Source organism: Drosophila pseudoobscura, chromosome 2 (assembly GCF_009870125.1).
Source record: "Drosophila pseudoobscura strain MV-25-SWS-2005 chromosome 2, UCI_Dpse_MV25, whole genome shotgun sequence".
NCBI classification, from domain to species: Eukaryota; Metazoa; Arthropoda; class Insecta; order Diptera; family Drosophilidae; genus Drosophila; species Drosophila pseudoobscura.
The window spans coordinates 31,420,629-31,442,824 of record NC_046679.1 but is presented as its reverse complement, the minus strand read 5'-3'; the positions used below and the strand labels follow the sequence as shown (position 1 = coordinate 31,442,824).

The following is a 22,196-nucleotide window of genomic DNA, read 5'->3' as shown; positions in this document are numbered from 1 at the left end:
TTGTATCCAATGTTTGTGTATAATTTATTTAATTATTTTTTTAATATCTAAAAAATAAATTGCCTAAGGTAAGAACTTAATGGACGATTTATAATATTTTGTATCTTGTATTTATGCGAAGTCAACGAAATTAAGTTAATTAAAAATTACAAATTTTAAATTTATTTTAATTTAATTGATTCTATTTTCTGGGATAAGCTGTAGGCAAAATAAATTGTTTTAAGGAATACGGAATTTTAGTGAATATTTCTGTTATTTCTGCATTTATTTTCCTATACAAAAAATTAAGAAAATTTAAATTTAAAAAATTAATTATAAATTAAGAACTCTCTTTTATATTTAGTAATTTATAATTATAATAATTAGGATATGGAAGAAGCTATATTTAATATTTGAAAAGCCTTTGCGAAACCCAATTGAAATCCCCTTCCCGTCATGTAATACCCATAGAAAGCCTTTTAAATCCTTTACTATCGAAAGGGCATCACGCCACAAGCTTTAAAAAAAGGGTGCCTCATCCATTAATCAAAGCCCAGTGCCTGGCCGGCTCTTGACCCAGTTTTCCCTCTTTTTTTTTTAGAAATATTTACGTTAAAGCTTTTGCCGTAAAAAAAGTTCTCCAAACGAACTTTTGGAGCTGAAAACTTTTAAGGTTTTTTTGGAATGTTGTAAAACACTTTTATGTGCTCCAAAAATTCCCACTGAAAGGTGTGTCTAAAAACAAAAGTATCTTTTGTAATTATCTCTCACTTGCGCCCCACCCTCTCTAGAGTCCTTGCCCCCTCTTTCTCGCACTCTTCCTTAATCATATGCGTGATTTAATATGATTATTGTCGTTTGGATTGTAAAAAAAAAAAAACCCAGAGCAAAACTTTGCCAACTGTGTGTGCAGCACGTGCTGCTGTGCCCCCTCCCCCCCCCCCCTTTTGGCCCTGCCAAAGGCGACAAATAAAGTTGTGAATGAGTCACCACGAAAACCTTAACGTCACGTGCACGAAAACTTTCTTAATTTAAAAGAAATTTTCCAAACTCAATTAAATAATTTTCTGGGAAGACCAAAAAAAAAAATAATTTAAAGGCAGGAGTTTTGTGGGGCTTGTCTATTTTTAATCCAAAAATGTTAGACGTACTCCTTGTGGCAAGCATTTTGCTGGGACGCCACTTTTAATGCCACAAAATTTTTAATTGAGCTAATCCTAAAAACCACATGCTGCTGCTGGCTAACGAGCCAGATGTCAGCTGTGGCACACACATGTTGCACCCCCCCCTGGGTGGCAGTGCAGTGCAGTCAAAAGGCATTAGACTGTAGCTAATGATAATTGCCTTGGCTCGAAAAGATTAACCAAAGTTGGCTGCACGACAAAAGTAGACAGGAAAAAGTTGAAAACTCTCACAGAAAACGGAAACAACTCTCATCAAACAAAATGGATCCCGAGCAAGCATTCCTCACTCAAAGGAACCTGGTGGCGGATACCATGAAGTATCTAGACGACATGGCCAATGCCAATAAACAGGCAGAGTAAACCCCCACAAATATTCAGTAGATATTTCCCCGCTTTAAGAGCACTTTTTTCCGTTTAGACGCGGTAAAGATACCAAGGACCAGGAGGTGGACATTTCCGATGGAGTGACCGACGACAACTATTTGGTGTCGGGCCGCGCCCAGCGCCCCCAAAGATCCCAACAGCGTTCCACTAAAAAGATACACAAGACCTTGAATCTCAATCAGATGTCCTTTATGCGGCAGATTGATGTGACGCGCGAGGAGCGGCTGGCGGCGCGTGAGGAACGACATTTGGTGGCTGAGAATTTTCGCAGGTAGGCCGGTCACATCATAAATCGTTTTGTTGGCCAGAAGATGTCTCTCTTACCAACAGAATGGGCAACGACGAGTACCGCAAGTGCAACTTCGACAAGGCCATATATTTTTACACCAAGGGTCTGCAGTATGTGACCGATACCCCAGTGCTCTATTGCAATCGTGCCCTGGCCAAGATCAAGTAGGTCTAACCCCCCAAAAAAGGACATCTTACAGTCTTAATTTTCTCCTTAAGAAAAAGGGAATTCAAGGCTGCCCTCCTCGATCTGGATACGGTGGTCTTTAAGCTGGATCCTCGCCATATGAGGGGCTGGCTCTACAGGGCTGGCGCCCTGGCGCGCCTCAACAACGAACTCGAGTCCCAGGTGGCCATCCGCAATGCGTTTATCTTCAACAGGGATCCCAAGGATCAGCGCTACATTCAAATGTTTGTGGAAAAAATGCGCTCCGAGTTTTAGAAAAATTTTTACTCTTTTTTTTATTGTTTATTTTTGATTTTTAATTGTATTTTGTTGGTTTTTTTTGGTAGGGGAAATTCGCTGTTAAAAAAAAAGGGAATACCGTATTCAATCAAATGCCAATCGAAATCGTTTCATTTAACCGTAATGTCAGTTGCAATCCGCACAAAACTCTGTTTCTGCTGCTGCAACGTTTCATAAACACAAAAATTTAAATGGAAAAAATTGTCTAAAAAAATATATGGAAAATGTTTGTGCTCTCTGCCGTTTTCTGATGAAATTTACAATTTTTAGACACTGCCTGTAGAGGGTATGAGGGTCTTTCGTAGGGTGTTTGGATCATCAATTGATTTTTTTTTGGGGGGAGAGTATGTCTGAAATCAGGATGAGATTTTTTATTAAAATTACAAAAATATATTTAATATAATAATAAATATAATGTAAAAAAAAAAAATATAAAAATAATATTAATGAACTAAAAATTAATAAAAAAAATATAATTAATTATTATTTGGCGAATTCTGACGATTTATGGTCGAATCGGCGTGGATTAAAACTATATTTCTTAAAAAATTAATTTTTGTGTAAACATTATTATTTCAGGATTATTCAAATTCAAAATTAAAAAAAAATTTTTTTCAATTCCATGCCTTCTGTTCATAAAACCCATAAGATTATAACCTATAAAAAATATAGTTTTTTTCCCAAAAAAAAAGTGTATCTCAAGCAACGACCAGTGCCATTTAGAGAGCGCATCCTTTTCTTGTTTTGCATAAATTCAATAAAAATTCCTATTGTCATGAGAATATTTGCCAATACAATATACAGGAGGAGTGGAAGCCCCACTCCAACTTTCAAGTGGTGGGGGGGAGGGGGGGGGGTCCAAGAGCCACTTATACGCTTCGTTGGGGAGCAGGCACCAGAACCGGCAACCGCCCCTTGCATCGACCACAAAAGACTGACACTGCGGCTACAAATGCGGGGCAAATGGAAATTGCAGGCGTGAGGAGAATCTACTGGGAATGAGAATGGGAGAATAGGAGCGAGAGCTTTCAATATGGCGCCAACACCATTTGCATTTGCCCCACAGCCGCCATGCCGCACCATCCGCTTCCTGTTGCCTCCTGCTGTCTCCCGCCGCCTCCTACCGCCTCCTACTGCCTCTCACTGCCTCCTCCTGCATCCTGGTGCTTCCCACTGCCTCTTACTGCCTCCTACTACCTCCCACTGCCTCCTCTTACCTCCTACTGCCTCCCACAGCCTCCTTCTACCTCCTCCTACCACCTACTGCCTCCTGCTAGCCATCCACAAGCAGTCGTCGTCCTCACTCCATAATGAAATGCAGTTCAAATGCTTGGGGTATAAACTTTTGCCACAACAGGCTTGCAACCAGTCGGGGCATTTGCTGGTGTTGTAAACTAGCAAACAAAACGCAACGGAAGTGCCACAAAAAGGGTTTCACTGTTTGTCAATTGTGTGTGCCACAGCGGCAGCAGCGGCGGCCGCAGAGTTGACACCTAAACCAATTCCCGCAAAGCCCCCCTGACCCCACTGCCTGGGCCCCAACAATCCCTTGGCACTACTGACACGCTAACTGACTGCCAACTTTCCGGCTCTCTGGCTGGGATGCTGCCTTGAGAAATGCAAAAATGTTTGCGGCTTGCTGCGGCTCTAATCAACACTGCCTCAGACCCAGTGGCCCCTCTGCCCCTCTCTGGCCAACGCCCATTGCTTGTAATCAATGCTGTAAACACTTATTTTTGTGGTTGTCACCGAACACAGATCCAAACTACAATTTGTACCACGAGAGACACACACGAGCAAAGTTTTTGGCTCTCGTCTTTTGACATTGTATGGAGGAGGATTTTCTCCTCTGTGTGTGCCACAGTTTTTGTGGTCAGAGAGGATTTTGGTCTGGCATAAGGTGGGGCTTTAATGGCTGCCCAAAAGGCAAATGATTATTGGAAAAACCCGCAAAGTTTTTTACGCAGGACTTTAAGAGAGAAAACTTGTCTACAGGGAATGGGAAAAATCTTCGTAGAGAGATTTTTTTATAGAGAGGTTTTTTTTAAAGAGAGTTTTTGGTTGGAATGTTGGAGAGTTTTTAAAAGATTTATGTAAGTTCTGTGGGGGGGGGGGGGGAGATACTTCAAGGATTTTGGAGTTTTTTGGAGGTAAAGGTAGTAGTAGAACCATTTTGCGGAGGAATAAATGAAGTTTTTATAATTATTCGATAGGTTAAAACCTTATAAAAGTCTTCTATTTTTTAATAATTGATTTTTTATTTTTAATAATACATATTGTTGTTTGCTATTACTTTTGGCTTATAAAAGTCCCTTTCGAGTCGTGCATCGATTGTTTTTGCTTGTCTCGGGACGAATGACTGTTTGTATTTCGTTTTTGGATTCATGGGACCGAAAACGTGCATTCTCTTAAGCACTTTTCGCCAGCAATAGGCCACATTCCTGCACCTAAAATCGTACCTTCTCAGAGCTCCCAGGAACTCCTTTGATTTCCCTTTTTCCTTTAAAACTATAGCCCTTAAATCATTCCAATCAAACCTCATTGCCTGCCACTTTATTCAGGCTTATATTCCTGTTGGGGGATCGGTTATAGGCTGTATACCTCCCCCCCTCCCCCCCAGACCAAAGTAAAGTGTCCGCCATAACCCTCTAACACTTTGGAGACCAGTAGATCTTTATAAGTCACACACCACACAGCCATCACACCGCACCAGAAAGAGAGCCAATCACCAATCGACTGCCGCCCTCCGCCCCGCCCCTCGCCCATTTCTGAGGTATCCCAGGGGCAGGCTTCCTATCAACTGCTGGGGAAGTTTTCCCCGAAGGATCTCGAAAACTACAACTTGGTCTTGCCCCTCAACGCCCCGCCCTGCCCTGCTGAAGTTTGTTGTTTGTCCGATGGTTTTCAAGTTGCGGTCTTTGTGGTTATGGGCTGCTTCTTGGCCAGAAAGTAATTTGGCCTTTATCTGTATTGCGGTTTGAACAGAGAGCAGGCGGCAACATCTTTTGCTTTTGCTTTTGGTTTTGGGTAATATTTTTGTTGGTTTTAGCAGCAGCGGCAGCATCTTTGTTCTACCACATCCGGGGACTCATTTTGGGTTTGAGTTTTCTTTGCTTTCTGGTTTGAGGGTAAATTGCAATCCCCTTTCCCTCTCCCTCTCCCTCTCCGCCCTCCACTGCGACTGCCACTGATATGGCCGAAAACTTTTCAGTTTTCGTTGCCTTGTTTTTGTTGCCATTTTGCCTGACATTTGCTCCCCGCCCAAGTTTTTCATTAAACGGCGGGAAATATTTTGGTTATTTTTTGTTGTGTGTTTTGCATCGCTGACACTCGCTGTCATTCTGTTTTGGCCCTGGCTGGCAGTTCATTTAAAGTTTATCCTGGCTGCCCGTTTAATTAGCATTTTGAGGTTCTATCTATCCGGGGGTTTTCTATCTCCCGGATTGACACTTCTTTCTGTTTTTTTTTTTTGCCTGTTGGCCTTATTGAATGTTTATTTGCAGCTTTGCTTGATTTCGATTTTCTCAACGACTGGGCAAAGGAATTTCCAAAGCAAACAAACACTGCAGCCGGAGCCCAAGAAGGGACTTGAAGTTGACGTGACGCTACATAAAATATAAAAAAAGATACAAAAAGGAAGTCAACGGCGAGGAAAGCTCTCGGGGGGGACTGGCTGGAGGCTGGAGATGACTTGGCATCAGACAAAGAGCACGGGGCAGACACACTAGACTTGGGGACTCTGGAGGTGGCAGTGGCAGTGGGGGCCACGGGGCAGTCAGTGCTTGAGAGTCTCTGTTGAGTGAATTAGCAATTGGCAACCTGCTGAGACGGCGACTGAGACTGGTCTGAGTGAAACACTGAAAGAAAAAGGGGATTTGTGTGTTTAAATACGCTCATTCTATCAATAATCAGTGTCAAAAAAAAACGAGGGGTTGTCTATAAGAGAAGGATTGCACTTGATTTGGAGATATTTTGGAGTAGAAAATGATAGATTAGATAGATAAAAAGATAGATTTAGAGCTTAGATAATATTAGATATTAATTTTCAGCTGAGAAAATTCAAATGTTCTCATTTATTTTTAATTTTATGAATTGTTATTTTTTAAATATTTATTTATTTATTTATATATATTTATTTTATTTTAATTTATATATTTAAATAGTTTAATACACTATAATAATAATTTAATTGTATCACTTCTTTGTCCGCAAATCACATAAAATAAAATAATTATTATTTATTACTTATTTAATTTTTTTAAATAATATATTTAAATTTTTAAATAATTTAATTAATTTAATTTTAAGTATTTAAAATTATTGTTAATTAAAAAAATTGATAATAATTTAATTGTATAATTTCTTTGAGCGCTAATTACATTCATTCAATATAATACTTGAGCATCTATATTTTTTTATATCAAAGGGAGATTTTAAATTATTTTTAATTTAATTATATACATTTTTTTTAGCATAATTTTAAATATAAATATTTTTTTATACATCTATTTATTAAAATCAAATTTTAACTGCAGTCCCAATAATTATTTGATTTTATTTATATTTTATTTATTTATTATTATTATTTTTTTTTTATTTGTAAAAATTCAGTCTAAAAAAAATCTTTTTAAATCTTAAGAAATCTAAATGTAAGTCTCAGAATTCTCTAATATTCTAAGCGTCTTAACTAAGAATAATCTCTTCTTCCAAAATATTCTCAACTCTAGTCTCCTGTCGTGCAGTATCTTTTCCCTTGTTTTCTATGAATGTAGATCTCTTTTTTAATTACAGTTCATTTCCTCCCTTACGGCAACGTCTTTCCTCTGTGTATTCTGCAATCTATTGCTTCCGCCAACACTCACCCCACCCCACACCACCCCACAGCCCCTGCACTACCTAAGGACGTTGCTTTTTCATTATTCATGACAACTTTTGCTCTTGGCCTTAGGTAGTACTCGCGCTGTAACTGAAGTCGAAAGCAAATAACAGATACAGATACGGAAACGGGGCACACACGTGGCATGTGTGGCATGGCACGGCATGGTGGGGGGGAGAGCCATAACAAATAACAGAGATGACAATAAAAAGCAGCAAAACAATTTCCCCATAGAACAAAAAAAAGAAAGAAAAGAAAAGGGAGCGAAAAAGGGAACTAATATTTTAAGAAAACACGGCGGCACACAGGACACCAAAAAGAGGGGAGAAACTTAATCGTATGTGTGTGAATGGGTAGACGGGGGTAGTAGGGGGTGAGTGGCTTTTCTTTCCTTCCAAGTGGCCGTCATCAAATTCAAGTGACATATTTAGACAGCTAAGCGACTCCCAAGGTGAAGCTGAAAGTAGAAGCATCGCCAGGAGCAGAAGTCAGCGGACAGGGGAGCCAACCCAGAAGCCAGAAGCCATTGGCAATTTTTGCAGCGTCTAGACTCTAGACCAGGGAAGCAGCAGAGAGGGTGGGCCGTGGACAAACCCCTAAAGAATGGAGAGTGGAAATAAGTAACAATGGAGTAATCGAAGTCTAGACTAAAAGATACCCAGTAGCAGGAAGGAAACCAATACTATGATTGATTGAGACTTGTTGGAAAATAATAATAATAAATAGTAATTACTAAATAAATAAAAATAAATTATAACAAGGTAATAAATAATTTAGCCATAATATAAGGACAAATGGTATTCTGTCATTAAATTGCATTTTATTTTGATGCATTTTAGTTTTTTATTTATTTTTTTTTCATTTTAAAATAAATAATATTTAATTTAATAATATCAAATAATTTAATATTAAATATTCTGCTCCAATTAAATCTAACGAATATTTTACATTAAATAATGGAATAATTTTTTTATTTACGATTTTTGTATTTTTTGTTTGTATTAATTTTTATTTTAGTATTGTTTTCTATTCCATCTTTGAAATTATATTTTTTGAGAATTAATTACTTGATTTTTATTGTTTCAAATATTATGTTTTTCAAATAATTGTATTGTTTTTAATAATTTTATTTAATTTGTTTATTTTTTTTAATTTGTTAATTATTAATTAATTAAATTAAAATTAATTAATTAAAAAGTATATTTCTATTTAATTGTTTTTTTTATATATATTTTTTTTTGTTTTATTCGTTTTTTATTTTAATATATTTTTTTATTCATTTGCTTTTATTATACATATTTTGTATTTTTTTTTATTTTTAATTCATTAATTTATTTTTACCTTTTATTTGATTTTTGTTCTTTAAAATAAGATACACCAAATGATTTTCTTGTAATTTTAATGACTTTTGATGGACTTTTCCAAAATATCACTATATATTGTACCGTCAATGTTTAGCGCCAGATCCTTAAAAGAAAACAAACCATATGCATCACGGTCCAAGGTTTCCCACAACCCAACACACCCTCGCCGCCCTGCATAATACCTGGCATCAAATAACGAACCCAAAAGGAGAGAGAGAAAACCTCCAGGGTGAAAAGCGTGAGGGAGTGGGCATGGGCGAATCCTTGGCCCGGGACAAGTTGCTTTTAATAATAAAATCATTGAGCATCAAAGCATAAAACTCAGTCAAGTGCAGCATAAGCTTAAAGACCAGATCGTGATGGAGGGGGCGCAGCGGAGGGGTGAGCGGTTACCTACAGTGCAACCCCAATACTCGTGCGAGTATCGTGTCGTATGGGTGTTTGATTTTCCAACTATCTGTAGATACAGATACGTATCTAGTCCTTGAATGTGTGCGCTCCTGAATGTGATTTAATGTTATTTTTACAGCCAAATTAGTTGGCTTTTGATGTACGTTTAACTTTCGGCTGGGCTCTGTGCTGGGCTTTAAGTTTGCAGAAGCCACAAAAGAAGGCAGAACAATTTATGACAGATGTTGCAGCCAGCAGTCGTAATGCCACTTGGGCCACATCTGGGTGCCATAAAACCGCACACACACATTGCGTATGCCACACGTAGTGTCTGTTACAGCAGTCGTATCTTAAAGAAACACACAAAAGTGTGCGGCCTTAACTTTATTCCCAGTTTTAGGCCATATTTTGATTGCCACACTTCTGTTTTTTCAAGTGAATTCCCTCTCTCTAAACTGAATCTCAAACTTAAACTCAAGTGCAATCATTTCAAGCTGTTTCTGTTGCTGTTGCACTGCCATATCTTGCCGCATAATGTGGCAGATGCTGGGCCGTGTGCTCTCAAGTGTTGCCAAACATTTTGAATGCCTCTCTCTCTCTCTGCTGATTGATGATTGAGTGTGGGCCGTGCCGTGCCGGGACTCTCCTCTACTCACTTCTAATTTAAGTGAAAGTTCAAATGAAATTGCAAAAATGTATTGGCCCTTGAGGAGGCAGAAAACAGCAAAAACAAAAATCAGAAAAGTACTGTGTTTGCATTTAATTAAGTGCCTTATCAATAGGGTGGAAAATATGTTGTGTTTGCTTGTGGGCCCAACAATAGGGGGGATTTTTTGAGCAGGTCATTTCAGTTGGAAATCGGATTAATTGAATTTTGATTTGTGTGTGTCTGATTGAGGATGGCAATTGTTAAGCAAGGATTGTAGGGACTGTAGGGAGGGCGACTGAAGGAAGAATTTTGAACATAATTGAAGGGAATGCAGATTTTTTCACTCTGTATAAGACATATTTGTACCTCTATAATTTTGCATGGAGATGTATCTAGAAAATGTAGGGTTCAGATAAATAAGTGCTTTCTGTGGATTTTTTTCTGGGGTACTTACATCATACAATTTTACTTCCATCCAGAATATCCAGAAAAGTTGCATAGAAATAAAATAAACCCATATTTAAAGGAAATAGTCGGGTTAAAAAATAGAATTTAAACGAATAGATTTTAATTTGGGTGTAAAACGTATAATATAGTACCATTAATACGGACCCACATTTTTATTTGAATTCTTTATTAAACATATTTTTATATAATTTATAAATTATTTTTTTTGAATGATATTCTTTTGTTTTATTTAAAATATTTATGATTGTTATTGTTTACTGTTAGTTTTATTTAAATTCATTATATTTTATATTATTTTTTTTACCAACTTGATAAATTTTTTTTAAATACTTTGTTCTTCTTCTAAATATAAAACACTTCAAAAAAACAATATATATAATTTTTACTAAATTTATAAATAAAAAAATAATAATAAATAAAAATTAAATATTTTTATATTAATATCAAAATTTAAGTAAAATTCGCTTTTCTCCTTGCACAATTTCCCCTCTCGGAGCAAATCTATTACTATGAATTCTTCATTATTTTTTATGTGTCACCTGTTTTTTCTCTGGGAGCTTTTGGAGATGTTTTAGAAACTTTTGCTTGTCTAAATCACCCTTCCAAAATCACTTGCAACCCTTAAGCGAGAAAAAAATCGCCTAGCAAATTACCAATACCCCTTTTAAATCAATGAAAAGTGTATTCTCCTGCTTTTCCTTGAAAATAAATTGATTTCTAATTGAAATTAAATGTTTTCCCTGCCCCTGCCCATAGCCACTAGATTGGTTGATTGTCTACGAACGGGAATGAAGCCCTTTAGGCCATGTTTTTTGACACTAACCAAGGACAGACGGGGGGAAATCCTACCCTAAAATAGGATTTTATCCTACTGGTAGGATCCTACTAATATTTACTATAAACTGCTGTGCTCCTAAACTCCTTTTGCCCCTAGCTCTCTTTGTTGTTTTGTCTGTGTCTCAATGACATGGCTTTCCATTGGATTTTTGAAGGAACAAATTGTTAATTACGTGTACTTATACCCTCACCAAAAGGAGATTGTGAAAAAAGGATCAAAATGAGGCCCGAAAAGGAACTTATATTTTATAAAATATGCAAAATATTTCATCGAAGGGATTTGAGTGGCTAAAAATCATATTTCCCAGAACTCAATAGATCTTCTAGGGTATCCATAGCTTCGGCTACCAAAAGTAGGCCTTAATTTCTTGAAAGTTTTCTGTTTGTTTCGCCTGGAGGCGGGATCTCTTCGTCTAGGTCTACCCACAGTTTTCGGAACTCCTTCTCTTCCTCCTCCTCTAGGACTAGGACTACCCTCAGCATTAGTCTGGCCCTCTGTTGCCGTTGTTGTCTTTAAGGATTTCTGGCATTTAATTAGGCGGCAATCAAGTTGACATTTTAAACAATTTAAACAAGCAAACACGCGGCTCTGTCGCTGTCTGTCGCTGTACTTTGACTACTTTAGCGCATATTAAAACGCTTTATGGCCAACGGCCAATTGACATTGTCGGGGGAAAATGGGAAATTTGGGCTCTCCGGAAAATCGATAAATGAGACCTCCTTTGCCTGCTGCTGCCCCAAATCCTGGCTGCTATTAATTATGTCTTTTGCCGTTTTGTCGCATTGACGTAGGCGAAGCAATTAAGTTGCTGCTGGTTTGAAGGCAGCCAGCCGGCGGAAAAAGCAGAAAAACTCTGCTGTGGAGGAGGAGGCTGTGGGTGGGTGGCTGTGTTCAGGAAAAGGAAATGAAATTTCGGTCAGCCAGTCACATAATACCTATCAATGGTCAATTCCCTTCTCTCCCCCGCCCCCCGTCTCGTGTGACCACACCCCTCACATTTTCCCCCCTCCCTTGTTCAGACTACGTGACCAGCAATATAATTCATATGAAAATTTAATTTGTATTATTTTTCTTTTGGCTCCGCTATGTGTATCTGTGTTTCTTTGGCTTTGAATGCATGGGAATTGGGTTCCAAAAAAATATATAAATATATAAACAGAAGTGGTTAGACTTATAGGATATTTCTATTTTCGAAACGGATGAAATTAATTCAAATATTTAAGCTTCAATTACTACGATTTTCAGGAGCTCTAACGGTCTAGACCTTTGAATAGTTTTAGAGAAGAAATTATTTATGAAAATGTTTAAGAAAATATATTTATATTTTTAGATAGAATAAAATGCATCAAAAAAACAATATGTTAATGGATTTAAATGAATTTTGAGACATTTTTTTCTATCTAAAAAATGCATATAAATCCAATATTTTAATGGATTTTGGTGAATTTGGGACCGTTACGATTATCATTTGAATAGAAAAAATTAAGAAATAAAATTTATTTGTTGTATTTATTTAAAAAAATTTTTAAACATTAAAATTAATTGAAATTATAAAAATAACAAAAAATTTTCTATATACATGTTTATATAAAAATTAAGTCATCAAATTTATTTTCAATTTTTTCATTATAAAAATTGATATTTTTGGCAAGCTCGTTTGCGAAACCCTCAATTGTTGCTCGCTTGCGAGACTTTTGCGGGACTCTGTTAAAAGGTACTTTTGTTGGTTTTCAGGGTCTATACGGATCAAAGTTGCAATTGCAGTTGCATTAGGTATAATCGAGCATCGTCGATGTAACACATCGAACCCTGCAACTCGAACCCAGCGCTTAGCAGCAATGCTCTCACACGGTCCATGTTTGCAGGGTCCAACATGTTCGAAGACTCTGAAGACCATAAGGGTTTGGTGCCGTTGGCCGATATTCGATAAGAAAAGATTAGAAAAAAATCTATTTTATTGGATTTTAAATTTTTTTAAATTATTTTTATATGTGTATGGCTTATATAATTAATTAGCACCTACTACTAAGCTAATACTACTAATAGTTTGCCTCTAAACGTACATATGTAACACAACGACTAAAGGCATAATATCTAACAAAGAATAAATTTGCTGGCCCGACCAAAGATCAGACATATGTATATGATATTCTGGAATTTTAACAAAGAAGTTGGTTTTTTGTTCCTCAAATTAAATGTTGAAAAAAATGTAGTCAAAGGAGGACAAAAGCCAAAGGATTCTGTATGCCAACCGCATGTAGAAAATAAATGTTATTATGCTGAAAAAAAAATACAACTAAAACCCCTACACCATTTCATCCGATATGCCACATTTTGTGTGTGGCAGGAAATAGAAAACGAGAGAAAAAAATGTACAAAAATTATTGCATATTTAGCAATAAATAAAGAGGAAGCGAGTAAAGTGCGGTTTTGGCTTTTTTTGGTGTGGACTTTCCAATGGCTTTTGTGTGTCAACAAGTTTTGTTTGATCCGTCTGGCCGCAAAATGAATGTGCAACATGCAGCACGTTTGATCCCGTGTGTGTGTGTGGGTTTTTTTTTTTGTGTGTGAAAATTTGATTGCATGAACCGCAATTTGAATGATATTTGGTTTTTGTGGTCCACTGGACATGTGATATGGCGAATGATATTGGTGTTTTTAAAGGCTTTCCCCCCCTTCCACCCAATCGATATATTAGCATATTAATTATAGTTTTTACTTCTTTACCTTTTTTCTTTGGTGTGGATTTTCCTTTTCCTCATTAGCTTAACAATGCGGAAAATCGACAGACGTGCAGTGGAAAAGCTACGCAAATAGAGTCCATTGAAATAATTACCAGAGTGGCGGAAGGGGGGTGGGGGTTGGAAATTTGCATCTGAAGTCCTGGCGGCCAATCTGCATTCGGCTGACCGCATTATCCTTTGGGTTTCTCTCTCTCGGGCTGTCCCTGTCGCTTATCCTTTGGACAAGTGCTGGACAGCGTTTTAAATTTCATTAAATCTGCTCACTTCGTTTGCCAATGCAATCAACAACAGCAGCAGCAGCGGCAGCAACTGGAAGGACACGGCAGGATAAGCCTAGAGCTAGGGAGAAGTTTAAGAAGTGTAGCAGCACTGCCGCATTTCATTTATAACGCCTCAAGTGCTGGAAATCTACTTAGATCCCATGACTTTGGGTCGGCTAGGGGTCTCCTACGGAGAAGAAAAACTCCCCCTCCTCATCCACCCTCTCTCTCTTTCGTTTTCTCCCTCTTTCGTCTTAACCTTACGTAATTAACTCGCTTTTGGTCTTGTTTTTCTTGATTTCTTTGGAGTACCCTACCAAAAATGAGGGGAAATTAGCTAAAAGAAACTAGCTTCTAGGCTTGGTACAGGTCTGGGTTTTAGTATAGTCGCCGCTTACAAAATGAGGTATTTTTGTGCATGCGAGAGAGGGTCACACTAAATTTAGAGCAATCAAAAGTCAATGTAATGTAAAAAGAAACATCAAAACTGTTAAAATAAAAAATTAATATAAATATAAAATTAATAAAAAAATATTTAAAAAAATAAATGTAATAAATAAATAAATATGTATAAAAATAAATAAAAAATATAAAAAATTAAAGGTAATAAATAAATATGGAAAAAATAAAAAATAAATATAAAAAATATATATATACAATGTATATAATCAAAAAAATAATTCGATTTTTCAATTTAATTTCGCTCAATTCAAATTTAATTTTCCTAAAAAAAGTATTTTTTTTTTTTAAATTTAGGGTTAAAAACAATAAGCTCACTCTAAAATAATGTTTAAGGTCATACATTTCAAGCTTTTTGTAGAAATAATATTACAAATCTACTAAAAAAATATTAAAAATCTATTTTTTTTTTGAAAACGAAAAATTACATTGGAATGAAAATTGTAGGAACACAAAAATTGCTTAAAAATTAAGTCAAATTTCAAGAAAATGTTCATATTATTCGCAGAAATTTTCTTTTCTAATAAAGGGTTTTCCCTATTCGACTTTCGGTTCAGGAAATTTCAATTATTCCCTCACGTTGTTTTTACTGCGTTTGATCCACTTTACGGCTAGGATTTTAGTTTAATTTCTTGCACTTTTCTATAGTTTTTTTCTTCTTCTACCTTTTTAAGGGGTGGATGGGGGAGGCTGAATAGTTGGCTCTGAGCTTTCGCTTTTTTTCTGTCTAATTTCTTTTGCGTTATTTTTCACAGCGTTTTTTGCTCTCTCTCTCTGTCTCTCTTTTCTTTTTCTCCTTTCTCTTTTGGCGTCCGGAACTAAGTGAAAAAGTAAACAGAAATCCATTAGCTGGGCAATCATTGACGGCGTCGCCAGCGGCACCGCATCCATCTAACTGTCTCTCTCTCTCTCTTTTACACCCGTGTGTAGCCATCTCTCTCACTCTCTTTGAGTGGCAGAGGTCGTCGCCGCACTGTGTGGTTGCTGTGGGGATTTTATAAATTGCTGCCCCATCAAGGCATTTGTTCCACTTTTCCTTCACTTTTTATTTCCATTTGCCGGACGACAATTTCTCCAGCTCCATCTCAAAACTAAACTTAAATAAATAATACAAGCGACTAGCTAAAGAGAGGAGAACAGACGCCTAATCGATGTCTATTTTGTAGCCCAGATCTATGGAGGCCCGTATGTGCTCCTTGAGATTGATATAACCATTACGCAGCGATTCCTGGGTCAAGAACTCCCTGACCTTGTCCTCGGACTCGCAAAACACTAGATTGTCCGTGTGATCGATCAGACGCTGGAGTGGCTCCTGCAACCTATACAGAATCAGGAGCGTGGAACTGGCCGCATCCGCCTGACGGCACAGATCGCTCGATAGCTTCGATATGCCCTGGGCGGCAGTGTAATCGAGCCCCGTAATGCGATGTCCATCGATGACCACGGTTATACGGAAATCCGCCTGAGTGCAGGCCTTGAGGACACGTTCCCTCAGGTAATTGATGGCCGGAAAGTAGATGCCATTGCCAGGCGTCACGCGGATGTACTGCATCTCGTCGAGCTCCTCAATCTTTACCCGAATCTCGGGACGTGCCCACAGGAAGAGCAGATGCAAAGCCGTGACCACAATGCTAACAAACAGACCCACTTCCACGCCAAAGAGCACGCACACGCAGAAGCACAGCAGCCAGGTGGCAAAGTCCCGCTTCGAGTCGCGCCACAAACGCAGCGGGAGCTTAAAGTCCAGCAGCGTGATTATCGAGCATATCAGAATGGCGGCCAGTGTGGCTTCCGGTATGAAATTGAAGTACGGACTGAGATAGCTCAAGGCCAGCAGCACAATGATACCTAGGGAATACAACGAGGTACATATATATCTTTATTCAGGTTACTCGATGTCGCTTTGTGGCTTACCCAAATACAGATTTGCCATGGGTGTCTTCAGGCCACAGGCTGTGCTAATGGCATAGCGGGTAAAGGCACCCGATGAAGGCATGGCCTGCACACAGGAACCAAACATATTGCACAGTCCCACGGTGAGAAGCTCTTGATTTGTGTCCACCAGGCCTTTGGGAGCTGGAAAAGACATTTAAGAGAGAGATTTTATAGATAAAAGTTGTAATAGTTGGAAATTTCATGGATACAGATTGTTCTTCCGGGTTTAAAAGGAATTATTATGATAAGGAAAGGCCCACGTTCCTGTATACGAAGTGGCAGAAAATTCAATAGGTATTAGGGCTTTATCATTCTTTTATAGTCCATAAATATACGAACTTTTCTTCCGTCACAATCTTAGCCTATGACACCACAAATTCCTTCTAAGACCTTAAGAATCGACTGTCAACCGATGTCTAGACCCCTTCGGAATTACTCACTCAACTTTCCAATTGATATATTCGTGAGTATGCCCACAATCGGTATGACTATAATCCCCATATGGAGCTCCTTTAAGATCTCCCAGAAACTGTAGTTACGTTCGGGCGTTTCCACCACCAGACTGGGGATTGTAAAATTCGGCAAAGTGGCCAATGCATTCTGGCTAAGAGCATAGGGTACATGGCCCGTTTGTTGCAGCCAAATGTAGGACACAATCCCCGCTATAAGAACGATCAGAGTATTTCTAGAGGTGGACAAATAGCGACAGCAGATCCTTAAGACTTTTCCATGATTTTCATTGCGAGCCACGCGTTCGAGTAGCTAGAAAAAAAGAGAGAAATCTTTAAATATGTGAGGGACGGAGTGCTTTATGGACAAACCTCAAGTAATAGGAGAAAAACTATAGCACAAATGCCCATAATGAGATCTGCCATATTCGATTCGTCGATCCGGGAGCTTAGGGTAGAGACGGAGCTTAAGAGGCCCGCCACTAAGTACTTGATGCCCAGCAATACCTTCAGCTGTGATTCGATCACCAGAATGGCAGTGGCTGAGGAAAAGGCCTTGATCACGGGCATTGAGATGAACTCAAAGATAAAACCTGTTATAAAGAAAGGAAAAAACAAAAATAATTAAAATAAAAAAAAAGTAAAAAAATTTTAATAATTTAAAAAATTTTAAAAATAAAATAAAATAAGAAAAAAAGCCAAGAATATTCAAATTAAAATTTAGAATAAAATAAATCAATCCCAAAATGACAAAAACCAAAATAAAAAAATTTTAAATAAGAACAAAAAAAATAAAAATATATTTATAAAAATTAAGGGAACAAAAAAAAAACAAAAATATTCATATTAAAATATATAATAAATTCAATTAATCACGATGTATATAAATATATGCAACAAATAAAAAATAAAAATATAAATCAAACAAAAAATTAAAACAATTAGAATAATAAATTAATATAAAAAATACAATCATTAACAATATACATATGTATACATTTATGAAAATATATTCAACAAATTAAAAAAAAATTATAAAATTAAAAAACAAAAAAACATAAAAATAACAAAAAATATGAATATATATAAAAAAAAAACAAACAAAAAATTTAAACAACCAATAATATGCACATTTAAATTTGTAATAAAATAAATTAATCAACATAAATAAATGTTTAGTTTGTTATTTCACATTATTTTTAATTTAATTTGTTGCAGGTTTAATTTTTAAGTGAATTACAGAAGACCAAATAAATAAACAAATCTATTAAATCTTTTAAATATAAGGAAATTATTACAATGGAACTGGAACTGGCTCCTAATCGAATCATATCATATCAGAGTCTGTAGACCTCAATTTGTGTTTTGACTTCAATGAAAAATAAACACTGCAATCCTCACCTAAAGAAGGTGCTAATTGATGCTAAATAGTGCTAATCGCATTCAAACCGCAGATGAATGAATTATCATATAACTTAATAAATTAGATGCCCCACAAAGTGAGAGACCTGACGTACAACTCAATTGGTTTCGTTACGGTTCTGTCTCAAGTTCAGGGGGGAAACACTTGAATCAATTTAGCAATGAGATCACACCACAAAGCACACAGATAGACTGACAGACGGACAGACAGATAGATAGATAGATAGATAGATACACTCACCTAATCTAAGGGCACCCATAATGATCTGCACAATGCCGCTGAGAAAAGTAAGAAGAAAAGCAAACTCTATGGGTCGCCCCACCGTAAATTGTACACTGACCAATGCCACCAGACTAGTGGGTCCAATGATCACCTTATCGATGGAGCCAAACACCATATAGATCAAAGGTCCAATAAAGGCCGAACACAGGCCATAGCGTGCCGGCAGGCCGGCGAGCAGAGCACAGGCCATGCTCTCCGGTATGATGGTTAGGCCCAAGGTAATGCCCGCTATAAAGTCATCGATGCCCCATTCGGTGGAGTACAGTGGTAGCCATTGGGTCACCGGCATATGACGATGCAGGCGACGTTTCCATTTGGGTATTGGTTCGGGTTTCTCAGCCTCGGTTTGGGTCTGCCTGGAGGATAAGAGGGCCTGAGCCGTGGCCTTCTCCTGGGCCTCAGCATCCGTCTCCAATTGGGGATACATGTCGCACAACACGTCTATCAGCCTCGGAACGCGACTGTCGAATGATACCGGGGCAGGCCTTGCTCATCTACTAGATGATAATGATCCGTAAATCCGTAACCGTAGATTGTCATTCCAGATCATCTTTTTTGTTTTGCTCTTCTGTTTACCTTACATATCAGAGCCTCAATTGGCATAGTCTCTCTTACGTTTCGTTGGGTGTTCGGGTTCTCTTTAGGAGCTCTCTTTCTGGGCTGCCCGGATCTCGGGCAATAATCATATATTATATCTAAACCACAACAGAGGCTATCTAAATTATCGTTGGTTTATTAATTTGATTTGTTAATTGATTAATATCCTGGTAGGCAATATTGGTATTGATATCAATCAATGAATATTTCTTATAAGAACTGAGGTATTTCATCATAAGGAAATGTTTGAAGTACTATGTATATCATTATCTCAGCAATAATCTTTCTCTTCCTATAAGAAATATTCTCTCTGGAATGATTTTTATATACATTTTCAAGATAACTTTTCCCGTATTCCGTATTCCCCAAAAATTTCACCATCTTTCACCGCCCCAAAAAAAGTCATTAACCTTTATCTCTCCCGTTCTCTGTGGTTCCATTTAATGTAATTATATTTCTAGATTATTTTTTTCATTCGCACGAACATTTGCCACACATGTGGCATGGCATATGATTCATATTTGCTTTTCGTGCCTTTTCCTTTTAATGTTCTCTGCCCTCGTCTCCTCTCCTCTCCTCTCCTCTCCTCTTGTTTGTCTGGATTTTGAGTTATGCAAATATTACAACAACAACAAAAACAAGAAACAAACTTTTCACAAATGTGTGGAAATTTTATATGCAAATTGTATATTTTTTATCAAAAGCGCGAGGGCGTGACGACACGCCAAAAAGCTAATAAAATGTCAACATAATTTTTAATGTAAATTAAAATTAAAAAGTTTCGATTGACTTTTCCACAAGCGGGAGAGTCCCAGATGGATCTGAGTCTGCTTTATAAGTGGAGTGACGTGCTCTCAATTAACAGAACACAAACACAAAAAGCAGTGCGGGGGAGAGAAAGAGGCAAAGCTTATCTCTCCTGAGCAAGCACGAGCATGCCAGGCTTCGGCAGCCTGCGATCGACCGAAAAAGGAGACGAAAGACGAAAAAAGGGTCATTGCTTGCGCTTTGCATTTGCTTATCTTCGGAGCAAAAACAAAATCAAAGGTGTTGTTGTTTTTGCACTTTGCTTTGCGTCTGTCGAATAATTGTTGTTGCTTTTTTCTGCTACTGAGTGAGGGATGGTCTGTAATTCTGAGAGCGCTTTGACGACATGTTTGATGAACATGATGAGCGGTAGAGGTCCGCTTCTTTCTTATTTCATCTAGGACGGGGAGTGGCTGGCAAAGGTCCACAGAAAGCGCTCCCTCTCTCTCTTTCAATTGGAATATGCCAAATATCAGACAAATCTCATACATTCTAACGTCATGAATAAGTGATAACTTTTATTAGGTACCTCTAGATGTGTCTAAAATGTGCTAAAATAATTATAGCATTGTAAAATAAATATGTACACAGTAGAGTCCGGCTATAGCGACACTCAAGGGACCGACGATTTTACCATTGCCATGTTCGTAATAGGTTTTAAAATAAAACAAATTAATTTTTAATCAATACAAAAAATTTAATAAATTATTTAATTAAATTATAATTATAAATTAAATTAAAATATAAATAAATTATTGAATTAAAATAACAAGGTTTTTCAAAGAAATTCCTGTCCATCATCTATTATATTTTTAACAATGTTGTCTTTGGAAGGTTCCCCAAAGATCGCCACACTATTGTCTATATGAACATATTCAACCAGTTCTTCCTTTGAAATCGGTAGCTGTTTTTTTAGAGCTCTTGCCCTTCTTTTTCAATATCACTTGACAATGAGCTCCTGGGACCGTTGTTGGCATTATTTCGCAGAATTTGTTTCGGCACGGACGCAATAAGCATAGTCGTTATAACCGGATTCTACTGTATTCGTGAAAATATGCATCGATACAAGTTAGAACCAAACATTTCCAACTTTCTGTAGTAATAATTATCTCTAAAAATGTTTTTAATTAATGCAACACATGCAAAATTATACCCCCTGATCCACAAACCAAAACTTTTTCAAAAATTTCCCATTTGGTAATCGACTAATTTGCAATTCAAAGTCGCGACTTCAACAGTCTGCAAAATTTTAGAATTGTTTATGCGGACACCCAATCGGAACAAAATCTGCTTTTAATCACCAGCAGCCGCCGCCATTTGTGCACAGTGCGTGTCAAAAATATATAAATAAATTTTCGTAGTCCTGCCATCGTCCACCCAGTCACTCACTTTATCGCTTTTGGGCAATTCGTTATGTAAACGCGTACAGGAGGATATCGGATAAAAAAAAACACGATACTACCCGTATATATGCAAACAATTAGCGATAAATGGATTTGCCCAACAACAACAGGGAGTTGAAAAGTTCGTAAATTTGTACGAAATTTGCACAAAATCAATTAAACCGAAATGCAAAACATCCGCCAGAAAATCAGTAACAGAAATAGGATTTGAAATCGATGGCTAGCCGAAGGGATAATCGAATGTTATGGCAACAGACAGACAGGTAGGTGGGGGAGCCATGGGGCAGGACCAAGGGTTAATCTATAGCCATTCCCATATACTAGAGTGTCCATCAAACAATGTGGAAAATGTCGGTAATTCATGAATGACTTTGGAGAGTGTGCTTTCAGGCCCAAAACGATGGCAAAAGTATTGTACTTTTAATGGAATTTAGGCAGAATTTCACTCGGAATCAAAGCTGTAGAAAAATTAGTCGGCAATCGACGGGGCATTTCCATTGATTTCTCCTCTTTTCAAACCCCCTTTTAAATGTTCTCACGTGCTTTCATAACCTTACAAAAGATTAAGAACAACTACGAAAAAACTATAAATGGATCTGCTAGAACTTTATAATATTATGCACTTAAAGTTATTATTTGAGGCGATTATTGCTGTGGCAACTGCAACAAATGCACGATTGCACTTTCAACGAGTGGAGGAGTAGTCCATATTTAAATGAAATTTTAAGTGCCTGACTTGTGCTGCACACGAGGCCAAGCCCCATCAAAGTGCCCCCAACAGCAGCTGTGCTTCGTTCTCTCTCTCTCTTTTACCCTCAAGTTGATTATTATTTCCGAGCACACTTCGTTGTGGCATTATTATAATGACTGTTGCAGCAAAATTCACAACGCACCTGACTCGAATACAATGTTTCTTGCTTCTAGAACGGAAGGCCAACAGGAGAAAGGCGA

General features: G+C 37.4%; 2 protein-coding genes across 2 annotated transcripts; one reads left to right on the top strand and one right to left on the bottom strand.

The window, feature by feature from the left end:
• Positions 1–1,359: 1,359 nt before the first annotated feature.
• LOC4803315 (tetratricopeptide repeat protein 12) lies at positions 1,360–2,400 on the top strand. Its single transcript, XM_001360042.4, has 4 exons — positions 1,360–1,519; positions 1,582–1,818; positions 1,878–2,000; positions 2,055–2,400. Exons 1-4 carry the CDS (start codon positions 1,425–1,427, stop codon positions 2,275–2,277), a joined length of 678 nt encoding a protein of 225 aa, XP_001360079.2. The 5' UTR covers positions 1,360–1,424; the 3' UTR covers positions 2,278–2,400.
• Positions 2,401–15,374: 12,974 nt separating this feature from the next.
• Positions 15,375–18,865, bottom strand: LOC4803314 (sodium-independent sulfate anion transporter). The gene is made up of 5 exons (XM_001360041.4): positions 18,397–18,865; positions 17,106–17,326; positions 16,725–17,046; positions 16,264–16,425; positions 15,375–16,197 (listed from the first exon to the last, which is right to left on the bottom strand). Exons 1-5 carry the CDS (start codon positions 18,863–18,865, stop codon positions 15,494–15,496), a joined length of 1,878 nt encoding a protein of 625 aa, XP_001360078.2. The 3' UTR covers positions 15,375–15,493.
• Positions 18,866–22,196: the final 3,331 nt, after the last annotated feature.

Bases quoted from the DNA above. Each gene is read 5' to 3' on its own strand.
- LOC4803314 (XM_001360041.4), bottom strand. From the start codon at position 18,865: ATGTATCCCCAATTGGAGACGGATGCTGAGGCCCAGGAGAAGGCCACG. The intron at 16,426-16,724 runs GTGAGTAATTCC...TGTCTTTTCCAG, and splicing joins TATATCAATTGGAAAGTTGA to CTCCCAAAGGCCTGGTGGAC. The intron at 16,198-16,263 runs GTAAGCCACAAA...TGTATTCCCTAG, and splicing joins CATGGCAAATCTGTATTTGG to GTATCATTGTGCTGCTGGCC.
- LOC4803315 (XM_001360042.4), top strand. From the start codon at position 1,425: ATGGATCCCGAGCAAGCATTCCTCACTCAAAGGAACCTGGTGGCGGAT. The intron at 1,520-1,581 runs GTAAACCCCCAC...TTTTCCGTTTAG, and splicing joins AATGCCAATAAACAGGCAGA to ACGCGGTAAAGATACCAAGG. The intron at 2,001-2,054 runs GTAGGTCTAACC...TTTCTCCTTAAG, and splicing joins CGTGCCCTGGCCAAGATCAA to AAAAAGGGAATTCAAGGCTG.